Source organism: Pseudonaja textilis, chromosome 2 (assembly GCF_049901715.1).
Source record: "Pseudonaja textilis isolate UNSWEBS1 chromosome 2, rPseTex1.2, whole genome shotgun sequence".
NCBI classification, from domain to species: Eukaryota; Metazoa; Chordata; class Lepidosauria; order Squamata; family Elapidae; genus Pseudonaja; species Pseudonaja textilis.
In genome coordinates this window covers 200,493,624-200,512,662 of record NC_141991.1, presented here as the reverse complement: position 1 = coordinate 200,512,662, position 19,039 = coordinate 200,493,624, and the positions used below count along the sequence as shown (strand labels likewise).

At 40.1% G+C, this 19,039-nt stretch overlaps 1 protein-coding gene across 1 annotated transcript; it reads right to left on the bottom strand.

Moving 5' to 3' along the window:
- Window positions 1–7,513: 7,513 nt before the first annotated feature.
- On the bottom strand, window positions 7,514–18,485 carry NXNL2 (nucleoredoxin like 2). Its single transcript, XM_087926848.1, has 2 exons — window positions 17,903–18,485; window positions 7,514–8,131 (listed from the first exon to the last, which is right to left on the bottom strand). Exons 1-2 carry the CDS (start codon window positions 18,202–18,204, stop codon window positions 7,963–7,965), a joined length of 471 nt encoding a protein of 156 aa, XP_087782974.1. The 5' UTR covers window positions 18,205–18,485; the 3' UTR covers window positions 7,514–7,962.
- Between the last annotated feature and the right edge of the window lie 554 nt (window positions 18,486–19,039).

The window sequence follows — 19,039 nt, the reverse complement described above, 5'->3', positions numbered from 1 at the left end:
CAAAGGAGAAGCTTCATAAGATTAGATTTACAACTCTTAAAACCTTTTTGGCAATGCTGTTGCATAGGTCATTCGATATAAGTACTCCAAGGTCCTTGACAGAGTGAAGGTTGTCAACGAGGTCATATTGGCCTAGCTTGTATTTGGTGTACTGATTTTTTTTTACTAATGTGTAGGACAGAGCATTTGTTGTTGAGATTTGGAGTTGCCAATTGTTTGACCATTCAGACACATAATCTTGAAGAACAGTAGCATTGTCGGTGATGTTGAATAGTTTTATGTCATCAGCGAAGAGGATGCAGTTGCTTATCAGGTGATCACAAAGGTCATTTATATAGAGTATAAAAAGTATGGGTCCTAGAACGCTCCCTTGGGGGACACCGCTGTTGACTGGTGCAGGGTTTGGTAGGGCGTTTCCTATTTTAACTATTTGTTGCCTGTTTGACAGAAAGGCAGTAATCAACTTATGAAGGGATAAAATGTGTAATACTGCAGGAAGCATAGATAGCAGGCAATAGTAATAAGGTCTGCCTGCCTGCCTAATGCAAACTTTTTCTCAGCTTAGCCAAAACTATCTCTTCTTTGAAGTTTCCATCTTTTTTCTTACCATTAAAAAAATATACTAAGAAGAGAAAGAAAGAACCCCACAATATGTTGGGTTTTTTTTAATGCTAACCCTAGGAACAATCCCTTGAAGGCAGTTTTCATCCTATGGATTAGAGGTGGTATTCAGCAGGTTCTGACCAGTTCTGGAGAACCAGTAGCAGAAATTTTGAGTAGTTTGGAGAACCGGCAAATACCACTGGAGATTTTACAGTATCCTTCCCCTGCCACGCCCACCAAGCCACGCCCACAGAATCGGTAATAAAACAGTTTGAATCCCATTCTTGCTATGGATCTGTCGAATTTGGGCAAAACTGATTCAGGAATATCTCCTGGGCAGTCATGCACAGCTCTGATGGTGGTGTTGTGGTTGCGTATGTTTTTAATCAAGCTTGTGCATACAAAAGTGGAAACAATGTCAAACTAGCTTTGAGCCTTCTTTGTTTGTGAAAGCTAGCTGTGAACTTGGACAAGGTTACACAAATGCATTTGTCATTTTAAGAAGTTGCAAGTCTCCTTAAAATGACACAAGACATAAAGTCTGAAAATTTGTCCCAGTTCTCAGAGAAACTCAGCATTCAGGATAATTCCTTAAATGAGCAGAGTATCATTATAAGGCTCCATAATTTTCTTTTCATAATTTTGTTTCTCTGGGTTTGGTTCCATATGGCTGTATATATGCCATAAACATAATCTTGCCTTCTGCAACTTGATGCTTTCCAGATGTGTTGAATTACAATTGCATCAATTCCCAAAGCCCTAATCTTATGCAACATCTGCTGTACTACCATTCAAAGATTGTTTTTTTTAAAAAAACCTAAATTTTATAAAAATTTAATTTGTGAAGCATTTTTGCAGTTTTATTGAATGCAGCTGTTCTCTTTTAGTGTCTTGTTAGGCCTTTTAGTCTCTTATCTTACAAGTTCTGTGGCTATAGATATGAATACAATGCACAGATTACCCTACAATTTATCTTTTCAGCCTTTTATATGTCTAAGCTTCATGCATAGATTCTCTTTCTACAGTTTGAGAATTTATGTGAATTTCTCTTTTTAAAATGGTGGGAAATAAACTCTGTTATGTTGCAATAAAAACAACAGATTTTCTATGGTCTCACCATGTCCTTTGGGTGCCCCAGAACTTAGCAAAAGATAAAAGCTACCTTTTCAGATTATTTAATATATACATGTTGTTAGAACAGCATAATATGCTTCAATTTATGGAACAGGGTATTTTCCATTGCAACCTCTCCAACCCTCTCCATTTATGTCTGCTCAGAAAAGCATTTGTCATGTTTTTAAAGCCAAAAAAAATAATCAAACATGTTTTATATCCAAGACATTTGTATTATATATATCTTACATAGTAAAACAAAGAGAAAGATGACTGTAATAAATTTTCCCCTCAGTCAGTGGTATATTTGTCTTTAGCTTGACAAGCTGAGGACCTACAGCAGCTCACAAAATCAGGGAAAACCTCAGCTTTAACTCATTTTTCAAAGATCTTGCTAAATTAACCATTTTTAATAACCAAAGCTGGTTAGTTTTTATCCAGGAAGTTAAGATAAACCAGCGAGTCTTACCTAAAAATGGGTGTTGTGTTTGGGTGTATTTATGTGTATATTCATACACATAAATAAAGCCATGGAGTGCTTTAGGTTCCATTCACAGTGCATGATAACACAAAAGGAGCACTTTCTACAACTTTTTAAAATAATGCTGTTTTTTCCCAAAATTTCATAGCTTTTAACTTAAACTTTTTGAAAACTCTTTTCTTATATTTCAATTCAGTTCATATATTTCCTGACTGTTAGCCATTTTGAGTTTTTTATGGATACCAGGGACACCTAGCTAGGATCAAAAAATTAACACATTTAGCAACTTCAATTGTAGTCAAGGCACCATTTTTATTTTTGGACCTCTTTTTGGATATCATATTCCTGATGGATATAAAAGTGCAATTATAAATTGAAGTCATTGTGCATATACAAATATAGTAAGCATAGAGTTTGTGTAATTCCCACACTGAATGCATAATGTGGCAGTGATTTATATATTTTTTGCTGCTCTAATGTAACCATTTTCAGTTTTGTGTTCTCATTTCTTGACTTTGGTTGCTTTTGCCATTGCTTTGGCAGTGTTGGAAGGAAAATTCATCTGGTTCAGTTCCAAGCTGGGAGAAAGACGCTGGAAACAACATGGAGGCTAATTGGAAAGAAAGTTAATTGATGAACAGAACCACACATGAAGATGCAGTTCTGGGTCAGCTGAACAAATGGCTGAATGTGTGGATGGATCTTTATATTTTCTGTAACTTTGAAGTTGGGGATTTGTGCAATATGGGCTTTGTGTTCTGAAAGGGTGTAGGGTTATTCTTATTGTGTCTGATGGCTATGTCCTGTGTTAGATTTTTGAGTGAGGGACTGCTCGCTCTAATCCTATCACTCTGTTTTTGTTAGCTGTTAAAATTGAAAGGGTTTCAAAATATTCTGAATTAACTTCTGCTGGCACTATTTGCTCTGCTTATGAATGAAGCCATCTAGATAGCTGGCTTCCTCTTTCAATAAACTCATTATCTCCTTAAGTGCCAGAATCTGCAGTTAGTTTCTTGTTACAATGTTTTCTTTAGATGGCTGGCTGGAATGTGGAATAGACTTCAGGCAGTTTTTTATTAGCATCTCGGTCTTTTGGCTTTTCTGAAGCTTTTTCTTATGGCTAATACTTCTAAGGCTTTTCCTTATAGTTAACATTTTATTTGGGATACTGGAAGGAGGGTTTGATTTCTTTTTACAGCAGGGATAGGCAACTGTTATGCATTACACATAAAATAAATTTAAGACAGAAGAAATAATTCTGTCACATGAATCTTGCAGGCAGTTCATCCAAGCCATGAGCAAAATTGGACCTAAGAAATCTGTTATTGTCATGGGCAGAACCTGTGGAATGAGTTTCAGGAAACACAAAGCTAAGAATGACTTGAGGTTAATCAAACATGCCACCTGAATAGCTGGAGCAGCCAGAGAATGAAGACAGGCTTCCACTCTTTCCTCACATGGCAAGTAAAGTGAAGCAAAGACATTCTATTAGCATTCTACTACAAGACTGCTTACCAAACAAGGGAGTAAATCTCTTGATTAAAGGCAGTTGCCTGCAGCCTGTTTAACAGGCAGCTCTGACCCATGATCTTTTGATGGAATCCACTGTCTGATCTCCGGTTCTTGTGTGATATTTAAGTGGTTTTTTATATGAAAATCTTATCTTTGGTGTAGATGACAGTCCTGATCTGGCTCTTCGAACTTTGGACTGGATTTTGATTATTCTTCTGTGTATTGCCACTAAAAGCAAAACCACTCAGACAAGCTGCTCTTTTCAGAGACTGTTTTGATTTGCATTCCTAGTCTGCTGTTATCTCCCTGATCTTGAATAAACTGTTAATTTCCATAACAACTGTCTCTCTCTGTGAATTTGAAACCAGAAGCAAGACAGATATACTAGTATCTGTGGTGTAAGCAAGGCTGAAGGGGAAGGGGAAGTAAAGAGACATTCCAGCTTAAGAATCTGTTGGGGAGAGAAAATGTCTAAAATCCTATCCCTAGGTCTGTATCTGCCATTTCCCAAGGAAAGACAGATGATCTGGCTAGATTTTTGTAATAAAGGTGAACAATAATTAAATATCTACTTGAGTCTGTCCACCAGATTTTCTGGTGCTTGCATCTGGCAATACCAGAATCTTAGTTTCATGTTAATTAGGAATATTAAAGATTCTATCAGTCACTTGGAAAATTGTATAATTAAATCACATGTTGAATTTTGCAAATTTTGTAAAACTAAACTACCTTGCATTTTTAGCATTCCAATGTAGTCATGCAAATATTTAGCATTACATTGTTTTTACTGCTCTGGCTTCCTGTTGTACACTCAGTTATTTTTATCATTATTTTGTTTGGTGTACAATTAGTAAAAACAGAAAACCCCTAGTTAACCTTGGCTGATCTCAAAAAACTAAATAGAGCTGGATTTAAATATGAGACCATCAGGATTTTAGCTAGTATAGAAATTAAAACACACAGAGGTAGCTAAATCTCAGAAGAAAGCAATTGCAAACTGCTCCAACAGTGTGGCTAAAGAAAGTACATAGATGTGGGCTTGGCTCAAAGGAAACATTATTATCTCAGATACTGTAAGGTTATCTATAACGATATGTAAGAAAGACCTTAGGAGACGCGGCAGAGATGATGCCAAGGGAATGGTCATATAAGCCTAGCCTGCAGCTGGATAGTGGATGGGGCAAGAGGCTCAGATGAAAGTTTCTCTAGTTTTTTGGGCTGCAAAGGAGGCTGAGGGTGGGTGTGTGGGAGCATTGTCAGATTTGCAAAATTCTTTTAATGTAGCTTTATAATAAATTAGAACTAGTTCATTTGGCTGTGAACTGGTTTATTCTTCAAGGTTGATAGTATCACAGGCAGGTCAAGAAATCTATGGGATCTTTCATGTTATTTTTGTGATAACAAAATTTTTATTTATTTATTTAGTCAATCATGCATTTGGTAATATATATATATAAGTAAAAACATGATTATTAATACATGACATAGGTACGAATAAAAGGGACCATTAAGACAGGGACGGTAGGCATGTTGGTGCACTTATGCATGCACCTTACAGACCTCTTAGGAATGGGATGAAGTCAACAGCAGACAGTTAAAGATTGAGATTAAAGTGTTTGGGGTTAGTGGAAGAAACCACAGTCAAATAGAGTATTCTAGGCATTGACCACACTGTTGCTGAAGTCGTATTTCCCGCCATCAAGTTTAATGCAGTTTACCCTGAGTTTGTATCTATTGTGTGCTCATGTATTGTTGAGGTTGAAGCTGAAATAGTCATTGATGGGTAGGACATTGTAATGGATAATTTTATGTACTATGCTTAAGTCAAACCAAAAGCAGCATAATTCTAAGTTATCTAAGCCTAAAATTTCAAATCTGGAGGCATAGGTTATTCTGTTGCAAGTAGAGGAGTGCAGAACTCTTCTCATAAAATATTTCTGGACTCTCTCAATTGTATTAATGTCCAATATACAGTGCGGGTTCCAGACAGATGAGCTGTATTCAAGAACTGGTCTAGCAAATGTTTTGTATGCTCTAGTTAGTAGTACAATATTACTGGAGAAAAATCTTCACAGGATTAGGTTAACAACTGTTAATGACTTTTTGGCAATGTTGTTACGGTGGGCTCTAGCACTTAGATCATCAGATATGAGAATTCCAAGGTCCTTGACAGAGTGAGGGTTGTCTACAAGGTCTTGTCCATCCCACTTGTATTTTATTTTCTGTTTTTTTCTTGTCAATATGTAAGACAGAGCATTTGTTTGTTGAGATTTGAAATTGCCACTTGTTTGAACATTCTGACACATAGTCAAAGTCTTTTTGAAATGTAGCAGCATTGTCGGTGGTGTTGAATAGTTTTACATCATCCACGAAAAGAATGCAATTGCTTTTAACATGATCACAAAGGTCATTTATGTAAAGTATAAAGAGAGTTTATGCTTTACATAAATGATCAGTTTATTAGACATTGATCAGCTGCACAGAATTTATAAAATTACTTTTAGGAGTCAAATAAAAGCTTTAGATTTTTCTCTTTTCTTTTTGTGTTGTTCAGTAGTCCCTGATGCTGTGTGGCAGTTTTTGAAACCAAGAGGCATTTAAAAGTAGTTGATTGTTTAAAGATTGACAAAAGAAAAAAAAAAGCAAATATTTCACCCTAGTAGGGCATTTTTTTTTGTGAGCCAAAGCAACCCTTACCTAGGGGCTGATAATTACCATCTAACAAGATCCTTCTTCATTAGTTGCATAGTTTTATTGCTTTTAAAGAATGCTTAAACTTATTAGTTTTACTTCAGGTCTATAGCATTTCAAGAAAACTAACAACCCTAAGGCATGCATTTCTATATTTTATTTATTTAAGGATTTTATTCAGTCATCTTGAATGCCTTTAATCTGCAACAACATGAGAGATATGAATTTTACAAGAGAAGTATTACTATCAATGTAACCTCCCAAAATTGCTGTGAGAGTGAGGGACCTGTTATATAGCCATCTTTATGCAAGGTACACAACTTAGTTTGTGAAGGTTAATTGCTTGCTGTTTTTCCAAGCCAATTGAACCTGCACATCTCTAGTCTGAATGGTGTGCTTTCCAGGTGTAGTTTGTAAACAATCGTATAAAGGAGATATGAGCAATATGTGAACTGGGTTTGCATGAACAACCAAGAGCACACAGCACTGTGTGAGTCTCTGAATGTTTCAAAGGTTTCCCATTCCTGCCCATTAAATATACTGGAAACAAACTTCTATATGTTTCTAGCTTTTTTTCTAACTTCTACAGATGAAAAAAAAAGGGCTAAATTTGCACTTTGTCGTGATACCCTTACCTTGTAACCTATCGTTGTCCCAGACCATCCCAACTACAAGTGAAAAGCAAGCAAATCCAACTTTTCCACATTAATCAAGGTTACCTAAAAGCTACCGTTTACTTGAATCTCATCAATAATACATCAGTGCAGCCTTCCTCAATCTGGTCAAAGATCACTCAGCCTTGAAGAGATAAACCAATCCATTAAATATAAAACACTGTTTCTCAGGCAGGCTGAGAAATTCTGGAACCTGATATCCATACATTTTCAAGTGGCCAATGTTGAGAAACGCTGATATAGACAGTTTGGTGAAGAGCCTTCAATCCCAGTTGATAAAAGGAATGAAAATCTTGCAAGTAGAACAATGCAGCTGATTTTATGATCCAGAGCAGTTGTACCCCAAACATTAAGCTTTAGCAAGTAACAACATTAGACAAAAAGTTTTCAATTGTTTGTTGCACAAAAAGCAAAGACAGTTAAATTATAAATTTATTAAAACTATTTTTTTTATTATACCAGTATATATATTTTAAATCTACATGCAAAAAGACTGCATTTTTTGAGAATTATATTTTCTTTATAAACTTTTTGTCTTTGCAAAGATAATGTGCTTGCATAGATTTAAGATAGCACTCTTTTAAAGAGCTAAATATAGACATATTAAATAAATTAGCAATGTAATTAAATTATCAATTTGATAACCAATTATCAATCAAATTTATCAATTCAATAATATTAAGACTACTTTTGTCTCTTCTATGTAATAAAAATATAAATAGCAACAATATAAACTATGAAAACTCATATATGACTAATTATTCCAGCCATGTAGGATTCAAAATTAAGCAAGTCAACATTAAAAAAGGAGAATGTAATTTCTCCTCTAAGTCTAATTGCAGATAGCAAAGATACTATTTTGTTTAAGCCTGAAAATACTATTTTGGTTCAGGCACAAAAATTCTGAAAGATATCAGCCCCCTCAAGCCAGTTTTGGAAACAGTTGAGCCCTCTCTCACGAATCTGCTTTCTCCCTTTATCAGTAATGACTTCTCCAGTTTGTTTAACAATCACAAGTTTGGGAATGGCTGTTATGTTGTATTTCTTCTTCAATTCACTGTAAAAATAAAAGAGAGGGAAAAATTGGCATTGCTATGTGCATATAAATAAATGAACAACCAGGGCTGTCTCCATTTGTAACTGTGACATTTGTCTATAACTGATTTTGAAACCATAATCAAGCCACCTGAGTTCTTAATGATTAGGAAGATGTTAGTTTCTTCAAAAATTCTACCTTTGTTTCTCCAAATACGTCTTGAAAGGTTGTACACAAATGATTCATTTTTTAATTTTATCAGTACAAAGCAGAATGTTTCAGACTTGCCAGGATTTTCCTGTGCATACTTGAGACAATGAATTTTGTATTTAAATTGAAGAAAAAATTATATTGACTCTGCCCAATGCAAATTCGTTACATGAAATACTGTGTGGTAGATCTGTGAATAACTACTCCATTGTTAACTAAAGTTTACAGCTGTTTATTTGCAGTGAACTATTGGTTCTATTCAGCATATCTAACCAGTTTGGAGGCAATTCTAGCATAAAATTATCTTAATTCAATGTCCCACTGTCAGTAAAGAAATTAAATCTGAAAAGATTAAATATTTGCAACTGTACTTTCAAACTTACCATAAATACTTCCCGGAAAAGAAAAAAAGTGAGAATAACCTTCTCAGTCTCCAGCCTGAAATATTACTGAAATTCTGCAAGGAGATTTTAATTAATTAATTTATAAAAGTTACTGGCTGCCCATCTTATCACAGGACACCTCTGGATGGTTTATAATCAAAAATATATTTATACAGTATATTAAAACATAAATGAATTAAAACCATGCATTCAAATCTAATGACACATGGTAGGGTAGGGTGGAAGGAGATTTGATCAGCTGTTAATCAACCCTCTCCATTGTGCTGTTCCACCATTGGGGTCCCAAGCCAACTGGCAAAGCCAGGTCTTGAGGCCCTTAGGAAAAGATAGGAGTGTTGGGACCAAACTCCCATGACGTTCCAGAGGACACGAGCAACAGCAGAGAAGGCCCTCCTTCTGGACCCCGCCACCGGGAATAATGAAGCTGGCTCCACCCACAACATGCCTCTTCTGCTGGCAAAAGTGGGAAGGGCCAATCTGAGTGGGGTGTGACAGTTCCTCAAGTAGCCTTAATCATGTTAATATATGCAAGGAGACAAGAATATTTCTGAGCTATAAGAGAAAACATCTAAAAGCCCATGATTGCCATGAAGACCTGCAAGATAAGTTAGCTTATAAATTACAAAAATAAAAAAGATATTGAAATTACAAAAAGGAAATGTATTAATGGATGATGCGGCTATAAAAAAAGCATTTTTAATCAACCTGATGATCCAATTATTCATACAGAATCAAGGTAAGTGGAATTCTGCTTTATTTAAGTGCAGAAGCAAAGGGGCCCCCTCTGCTGACTGTTTCAGTAAACTTCAGCAAAAAGGAAGAGGAGCCCAAGAGTCAGGTTTATGGTTTAGCTTTTTTTCTTTTCGCACAAAGAAACACAAGGTTATAGTCACACTCATTGGTCATTTATCATTTCCTGGGCGTACTGATCTCACCCGTGCCCAGATTCTGCCTATAGCTATAAGCTAAATGTCAACTATTTCTCAGTAATGGGCCCACTTGCAATATTTCTTAGAACTGTTTACCGACCACATCCCTTCATCAACCTAATGCCCCCTCTATACGGTCTAGGGCTTCTGTAGTTTTTTAGCAATTACCGTGGTTGATTCTTATCTGTGGTTTAGCATCTGCTGGCAAACTTCTGTTTATCTGATCTAGGTTGCTGCTTTCCTGAATCTTTACAAAAAGCTTCTGTTTAACTAGCGCTTAATTTGCTATGCAGTAACTTAACACATAGTTCTGCCTGAGGTTCTTTTATAAGCTAAAATTTAAGTACATGTCCTTTACTGGGCAGAACTTTACTGAACCAACATTAAAGTACCAGCTCTTCATAGAAGCCATGCTATTCCATCGGAGAAAATAGATGAATATCTTTTTAAAAAAGTCAATTGAGGATTACAGAAGAACAAAGACAAATTATGAACGGACCATAACACAACAGTAAGAAAAGCTTAAAAATACATCAAGAAAGGTGCCTGGATCAGATGGATTGTCAAGTTTGTATTACAGTATGTTTTGAGAATAAACCTTTGCAGCTTCTTCAAAACATGATGAACTCTATTTTACAAGGAGGAAAGATGGCAGAGACTGGGAAAGGGGCTAATGACTATTAATATCTAAAGGAGGACAAGATTTGACTTTAGCAAGATACTACAGACCAATATTGTTACTGAATAATGATTATAAATTGTTTATAAAATATTTAGCCAAAAGACTGAACATAATTTTATAAAAAAAAATTTATGAGGATCAAGGAGGTTTTTACCTAAATGACAATTAAAAGATAATGTTAGAAGTGTATTGGATATTTTAGAATATTTAGAACAACATAATGAAAAACAAGCTGCACTGATTTTTTTTAGATACAGTGAAGGCTTTTGACAAACTGAACTTTTTTGTTTAGAGAATTTTGGAGAAAATGTTATAAGGGGAAATAAATTTATATTTCACAAATAGCATAAATAGCCAAGTTTTTTAAAAAGGGAAAAGACAAGGTTACCCATTGTCTCCTCTTCTGTTAATAAAACAAACTTTAAAATTAAGAAAAAAGTAAAATTGTTTGATATTATTATGACAAATGAGAATTGGATGTTATTTTTAGACATGGAATGGAAGTTTAAAAAGGCATATTAACATGGGATAAAGTACAATTGTCATTGTTGGGGAGAATTTCTGTGACTTAAAATGAAAGTTTCACCTAGAAAGTTATTTTTATTTCAGACAATACCTGTTTTAACAACTGATGTACGCTTTAAAAATGCCAGGATATATCTAAATTTGTATGGCAGGGAAACACCATACAAGGTATTTCATTAGGTATAATGTATTTGAAGATGCAAAGGAAAAAGGAGGATTGGGTCTACCGGATTTGAAATTATATTTTGCTGTCTACTCTTTAACTTGGATAAAGAGTGGGTATAAGTAGTATAAAGCTCTTGGAGTTAGGACACAATTTGAGCTTTGGGCGGCATGGATATCTATAGTATGACAAAGCTAAGGTTAATGTCTTAACTTAAAAAAAAAATCCTAATATTATGGTATCCGGTGCCATCACTTCTGGCAAATAGAAAGGGAAGAAATGGAAGCACTGACAGATTTTATTTACTTGCATTCCAAATCACTGGCAACTGTAGCCATGAAATTAAAAGACACTTGCTTCTTGGGAGGAGAGCTATGGCAAACCTAGACAGCAAATTAAAAAGCAGGAAACAGTGTATGACAAGAGATCCTGACATCCCACTTAGTCCATGGGGTCATGAAGAGTAGGACATGACTTAACAACTGAATAACAAACAATAAAGGTTAATGTAACATTTCAAAAATCATTGTGTCAAGTAGACCATTTTTAGAGTGTGTAATAAATATAAATCTAGCTCATGCCCATAAACACTTTGTGAGTCACAACACAAGAAGTACTTTATAGATAAGAAATGATAAGTAAACATAAATGGTTAAATTATTGTCATGTAATAGAATTTTCTCAAGGAGAATATAAAATAAAATCAAGAGAAGTTTTGATAACAGAAGGATATACTTGTCAATGATTTTCCTATGTACAATTACAGTGGAATTGTGAACGCGTCTGTCCGCGACCAAATCGGGTGACGACAGGGGTGGGATTCAAATTTTTTAACAACTGGTTCTGTGGGCATGGCTTAGTTCAGGGGTGGGCAAACTACGGCCCGTGGGCCACATCCGGCCCGCCCCTGAAAAAAAATCGCTGGGCGTGGTGTATTGCCCTGCGTCGCGTGGCCCCAAAACTGCAAAATACTGCGGAGCGCTCTCGGGGTAGGAAAGAAAAGAAGAACTTTGCAAAGGACTCAGCTGGGAGTTCGAAATCACCTTCGAGTGCGACCTCTCCGAAGGTGAGTCCCCGCCAATCCCCCTTTTTTTTCCGGGGTTTCCACGCTTAAACTTTGCAAAGGCAAAGTTTGCAGGCGGGAGAGTCTTCCTGCCGAGGAGCGGGAAGGGTTCCACCCGGCGGGTGGGCGGGCTGCTTGGAGCCATCTAAAGCTAGGCCGCTGCTGGTGGAGCCTTGCCCTGCCTTGGTGCCCCGTTTCCTGGCTCGGTGGTCCTGCTCGGGCAGCACTTTAAAAGCCTGCTCCCAGCACCCGAGCAACTTCCCAGCAACTTGCAGCTTCCTTTTTCCTTGAGGGCGCTCGCGCCTGGTCCCGAGCCGCGCGGCGGAGGGAAAACCCAGAGTGCCGCCGGGTCGCCTCCTCCAAGCAGCCCGCCCGCCCGCCGGGCGGAACCCTTCCTGCTCCTTGGCGGGAAGACGCTCCCACCTGCAAACTTTGCCTGTGCAAAGTTTAAGCCTGGAAGCCCCGGAAACCTGAGCAACTTCCCAGCAACTTGCGGCTTCCTTTTTCCTTGCGGGCACTTGCGCCTGGCCCCAAGCCGCGCAGCAGAGGGGAAGCCCGGCGGGCGGGTGGTCTGCTTGGAGGTGACCCGGTGGCGCTCCGGGCTTCCCCTCCGCCACGCGGCTCGGGGCCAGGCACGAGTGCCCGAGAGGAAAAAGCAAGCCGCAAGTTGCTGGGAAGTTGCGCGGGTGCTGGGAGCCACCGTCGTGGTGAGTGACTCATCGGGCGCGTATGCTAGGAGGAGGGCTTTTAAAGTGCCGCCCGAGCAGGACCGCTGAGCCGGGAAACGGGGCACCAAGGCAGGGCAAGGCTCCACCAGCAGCGGCCTAGCTTTAGGTGGGCTTGGATGCCCCTGAGCGCGGTTTGCTGTTTGTTTTCTCCCGGGACTCAAGTTTGGAAAGCGTGGAAAGTAGTAGCAGGAGCAGCCGCGGTGTTACTTTTTCTTATATATAATATATATATATTATATGTATATATTATATATATAATATTTATATATTATAAAGGGCCCTTTATAAAATGCAGCAAATTATATATAAGAATATTAAGAATAAATATTCTTATGTATAATTTGCTGCATTTTATAATGGGCCCTTTATAATGGCCTTTTATAAAATTGGTTCGGCCCTCAAACGCAGATCTGATTTTCCATGTGGCCCCGACAGAAATTAATTGCCCACCCCTGGCTTAGTTGGTGGGTGTGGCTTGGTGAGTATGTGACTTGGTGGGCATGGCCAACTCGATGTCACCCATGTCGAGGGGTGCTTCTCCTCATCTGGCTTCTCGTGACTGTGGGGATGCTGCAACGGTTGTAAATATGAAAAACAGTCATAAATCATTTTTGCAGTACCATTGTAACTTTGAATGATCATTAAATGAACTGTTTTAAGTCAAGGATTACCTGTATAAAAATACAAAAAGTTTCTTTGCTTTAAAAAGCTGCCCTAAATAACAATCATTAGATTAAAAATACCTGCAAGCTAGAGTTACAAATCAGGCAGGGTGCCAGAGCACCTTGAGGAATGAAAATAGTTAAAATGCAATGATAACTATCAGCTCATAAAGTGAAACCCTTTAGCAGAGGTCATTTAAGCTCTCCAGAAAGAGCACATCCAGGAAAAGCAATCTTTAGAACCATTTGCACCACTTAAAGATACCAGCTGATTATATTCCCGCAAACCAACCCCTCTTGAATTTCTTTAAACTCTTATCTAGTGCCAAGTTAGTGCTGACCATTAGTGGACCAGATTCTTGTGTATAGGCATGAACAATGAATCATCTTAAACTTAATGTGTAGTCCTGATTTTTCACACCTGGCAATCGAGAATTTATAAAGGCACTTTGAATTTATGATGGAAATGTGAACAATATGAAGAAATGTTTTGTTGTATGTAAAAAAAAACCTCAAAATCTGTCTTTCTGCAAACAACTTGTTATGCAGTGATGAGATGTGCAGGGGGAAAAGGCAGAACAGAGAAAAACAAAGAGAAAAGGAAGATTGCACCTGAATGACTTCTGGCTTAGTCCTACCTTACCATTGCCAACACATGGCCTTCAAATTGATGAGTTCTATAGGAAAATTACTTTACAAATCAGAATGACGCTTGGTTCTGGATTTAAAGAAGCCATCAGCCAAATTCATCATATAGTCCAGGGGTGGGCAAACTACGGCCCGCGGGCCACATCCAGCCCGTTGGTCTGTCCAATCTGGCCCGCCCCTGAAAAAAAATCGCTGGGCGTGGTGTATTGCCCTGCGTCGTGTGGCCCCCAAAGCTGCAAAACAGTGCGGAGCGCTCTCGGGGTAGGAAAGAAAAGAACTTTGCAAAGGCCTCAGCTGAGAGTTCGAAATCACCTTCGAGTGCGACCTCTCCGAAGGTGAGTCCCCCGCCAATCCCCCTTTTTTTTCCGGGGCTTCCAGGCTTAAACTTTGCAAAGGCAAAGTTTGCAGGCAGGAGAGTCTTCCTGCCAAGGAGCGGGAAGGGTTCCACCCGGCGGGTGGGCGGGCTGCTTGGAGCCATCTAAAGCTAGGCCGCTGCTGGTGGAGCCTTGCCCTGCCTTGGTGCCCCGTTTCCCGGCTCGGTGGTCCTGCTCGGGCGGCACTTTAAAAGCCTGCTCCCAGCACCCGAGCAACTTCCCAGCAACTTGCGGCTTCCTTTTTCCTTGAGGGCGCTCGCGCCTGGTCCCGAGCCGCGCGGCGGAGGGGAAACCCAGAGTGCCGCCAGGTCGCCTCCTCCAAGCAGCCCACCCACCCGGCGGAACCCTTCCTGCTCCTCGGCGGGAAGACGCTCCCGCCTGCAAACTTTCCCTGTGCAAAGTTTAAGCCTAGAAGCCCCGGAAACCTGAGCAACTTCCCAGCAACTTGCGGCTTCCTTTTTCCTCACGGGCGCTCGCGCCTGGCCCCAAGCCGCGTGGCAGAGGGGAAGCCCGGCGGGTGGGCGGCCTGCTTGGAGGAGGTGACCCGGCGGCGCTCCGGGCTTCCCCTCCGCCACGCGGCTCAGGGCCAGGTGTGAGTGCCCAAGAGGAAAAAGCAAGCCGCACGTTGCTGGGAAGTTGCTCGGGTGCTGGGTGCCACCGTCGTGCTGAGTGGCTCATCGGGCGCGTACGCTAGGAGGGCATTTAAAGTGCCGCCCGAGCAGGACCGCTGAGCCGGGAAACGGGGCACCAAGGCAGGGCAAGGTTCCACCAGCAGCGGCCTAGCTTTAGGTGGGCTTGGATGCCCTTGAGCGCGGTTTGCTGTTTGTTCTCTCCCGGGACTCGCATTTGGAAAGCGTGGAAAGTAGTAGCAGGAGCAGCCGCGGTGTTACTTTTTCTTATATATAAAATATATATATATATATATATATATATATATATATATATATATATATATATATATATATATATATATATATATATATATTATATATATATTATATATATAATATATATATATATTATAAAGGGCCCATTATAATGCAGCAAATTATATATAAGAATAATATTCTTATATATAATTTGCTGCATTTTATAATGGGCCCTTTATAATGGCCTTTTATAAAATTGGTTCGGCCCTTGAACGCAGATCTGATTTTCCATGTGGCCCCCGACAGAAATTAATTGCCCACTCCTGAGATAGTCGATTGTTCTCTATTTTTAGGCTTATCATTTCTCAGGCAACCTTCATTTTACTATATCCATACTAGTGGGGAAAAGGAAAGCCTGGGTGCTACATTTAAAAGCAACCAAAATAAATATCAGAGTACTATTATAAAGTGATGAGAACTATTAATCTGGTAAATGTGATCCCATGAAGAATGATGCCCACTGCAAAAAAATGGGGAATTATCCCCCCCTCCCCCAGAGAATACAGTATTCCCTGCTGTTGTTTACAATGCCCATTTATTGGCAAATGAACAGTGAACCAAATAAAGGCACTTTGGGTTTGCTCTCCATGCTGTGAAGCTTCAAAATGTATCCCACACTGTAGGAAAATCTGGAGGCTAAAAGGAGCTATTACCTCTGATAAGATTTTGCACAAGGGTAAAATTAATCTTTCTGATTGCAAGTTCTCTGTCGTACCTACCAACAAAATAGCTCTCCACATAGCAGTGTAAAATCTTTGGGCTAATGTTAATGACTTGACTAAATGAGAGTTATATGATTGCCTGAAAGTATTGGATGATTATTGGTTCAAGCGCCTGGGGCATCCTGGGTTCTTTCTTCAGTGCCAATTTTTAATTTTTCTCCCTATTATTTTCTTCCAACAGAAGAGCTGAATCTGAAGAGCAGATAACTAAATTCTGGCTAATGGCCACATATTTTATTCTTTCTCTTCAGCACTGATACGTACTATAGGGAGCCAATATCACACATGCATGTATAGAAGCAGGCATTTAAAAAAATGATAAAATGAGTGCACCACAACAGACTCATTTACTTCTGAATGCTATTCCAGTAGACACAGAATCATACCCTGATATGGGGTCCTTTTTTTGTTAGAAAACTTTGAAGAGCTGTAGGCTTAGGAAGAGTAAGGAAGTAGTACATGACTAGAAGGGATACAAGAAGAATTGGAATGATGAATAAACACTAGATCAGAACTTGTTAAAACAGCCGTTCAAAATCAATGGAGATTCTCAATCATCCAGGTCATGGTTGTGCTTTTTCGAAAATGCATCTGAACTCTCTTAGTTTAGTTTTTTTTTAATTTGAAAACTTTTCTCTTCATATTCAAGAAGCTTCTTCAATTCTGAAGACACAGTTCTGAAATGAAGAAGCATCTTGGATGAGAAGTGAAACGTTCTCAAAGGGAAAAATAAACAAGAACGTCCGGTTGCTTTTTGGAAAAAGCAACTTTGGAACAGCCATTTGGAATGGAATGGAATAGAATAGTTGGAAAGGACCTTGAAGGTCTTCTAGTCCAACCCCCTGCCTAGGCAGGAAACCCTACACCACTTCAAGCAAATGGTTATCCAATCTCTTCTTAAAAACTTCCAGTGTTGGAGCACTCACAACTCCTGGAGGCAAGTTGTTCCACTGATTAATTGTTCTAACTATCAGGAAATTTCTTCTTAGTTCTAAGTTGTTTCTCTCCTGGATTTGTTTCCACCCATTGCTTCTTGCTGCTGGGGAATTCTGGGAGTTGAAGTCTGCCAAGGCTTAAAATTGCCAAAGTTGGAGACCCCTGATTTAAAGCACTTTGGCCACAGCTCCCCATAGTCCCTTCATTTGCATCTCATGTGGTTTTAACTGAAGTAAAGGTAGTCCTCAACTAAGACTACAATTGAGCCCAAATTTTCTGTTGTTAAGCAACATTTGTTAACTGAGTTTGACCCCATTTTACAACCTTTCTTGACACAGTTCTTAAGTGAATCACTGCACCATCACAGTAACAAGATTGTTCAGTAAACCTGGCTTCCCTAATGACTTTGCTTGTCCGAAGGTCATAAAAGGTAATCACATCCAGGGATGCTGTATCCCTCATAAATTAGTTGCTGAGCATCTGAATTTGGATCAACATTCTCAACTATGAGAATGCCGCTAAGGCCCAGAAGTATGAAAAATGGTCATAAATCACTTTTACTCAATGCTGTTGTAACTTTGAACGGCCACCAAAAGAACTATCGTAAGACGAGGGCTACCAGTACTTTTCTTGCGCCTTTCGAATGGACTGGATTACAAACCCCACAACTCCCTGTCAAAACATTTAAATTATGGGACTTGTAAACCGAGCCATCTGAAGGGCGCCAAACCGGAGGAGCTGACCGAAAAGTTGCCTGTTTAACTCTAGCAAACGACTGACTGCACCCCACTATAACAACTTCTAGCACCCTACTCACTGTTTAAGTGGATCGTGGAAGGGCAAGGCCAGCCAGCCCGGGTGCATCTTGTACATAAAGCTCGTCATTTCTTCCCGGCTGCGGTCGGACGAGATGAAGACGATCTGGAAAGGGGCCGGATGAGTGACGACATCCACCAATTCGCTGTAGAAATCGCATAGCGTGGGTGTGAAGTCTCTGCAGAGGGAGCACCAGGAGGCCGAAAAGTACAAGCCAACGATTTTGTTCTCCAAAGCTTGCTCGGGGTCCACGAAGCCGCCCTCCAGGTTCACGAGGATCCGCCCGCTGAACAAATCCACCATGCTGAAAGCGGGCGGGCGGGCGGGCGGGCGAGCGAACGGCCCCCCGGAGGATACGGGCTACAGGTGCTTTGAGTAGCTACGTAGGAAGGGAAGGAGTCAACTGCAGGACGGGCGGCCCTTGAACTGCTTGCGCCGACCCTCGCAGAACATCTACCGGACAACTTTTCCCCGACGGCGGGAAAAATGGGCGCCGTCCTCTTTTCCGATGCTCTTCCCCTCGCAAAAGCGCCCTTGGGAGGCGACTCGAGGCGCGGGCTGAAGTCAGCGAGACGGCTCCTCGCATCCGATCTCTGCCCAGAACCGCCCTGAGAAAATAAAAGCCCTGACGCCTGGAGGGCAGACAACGTAGGCGGGAGAAAGAAAATGGACGTCGGGCTCACGGAATCCGATGAGCGGGATTAAAGGCTTGCGAATTTGTTTGCCTGAGCTATAAATGGATGTAACGTTTTTAAAAATAGACCCCGAAAGCCAGACTCAGAGGAGCGTCGGGAAAGCTCGCACCTTCCCAGTTATATTCCCCCAGTCTCGATTGCACCCACGACGGGGCGACTCTATTGAGAAGACGGAGCGACAGGTGTGGCCAACTTAATGGTCTTCCTTTCAAATCCAAGACCACAACGGTAGGCCAGCACAAGACCGACTCAGGCGTTTAGTCCTGCAAAATGTGGGAAGAAGGAAGTTTGTTAGGAAGGGGGCTAAAGTGCACCCTGCTAGAGAACAGGATGCCTTTCTCTTTTCCCCTTATACTTCGCCAGCGTCTCCAAGACTCAAGTACAAATACCCCTGCAACTTTCGTAGGAGCCTTCTTCAGTCAGGTACTCGAGTGCAGGGGTCT

Bases quoted from the DNA above. Each gene is read 5' to 3' on its own strand.
- NXNL2 (XM_087926848.1), bottom strand. From the start codon at position 18,204: ATGGTGGATTTGTTCAGCGGGCGGATCCTCGTGAACCTGGAGGGCGGC. The intron at 8,132-17,902 runs GTGAGTAGGGTG...TTATTTTTACAG, and splicing joins TTCCACGATCCACTTAAACA to TGAATTGAAGAAGAAATACA.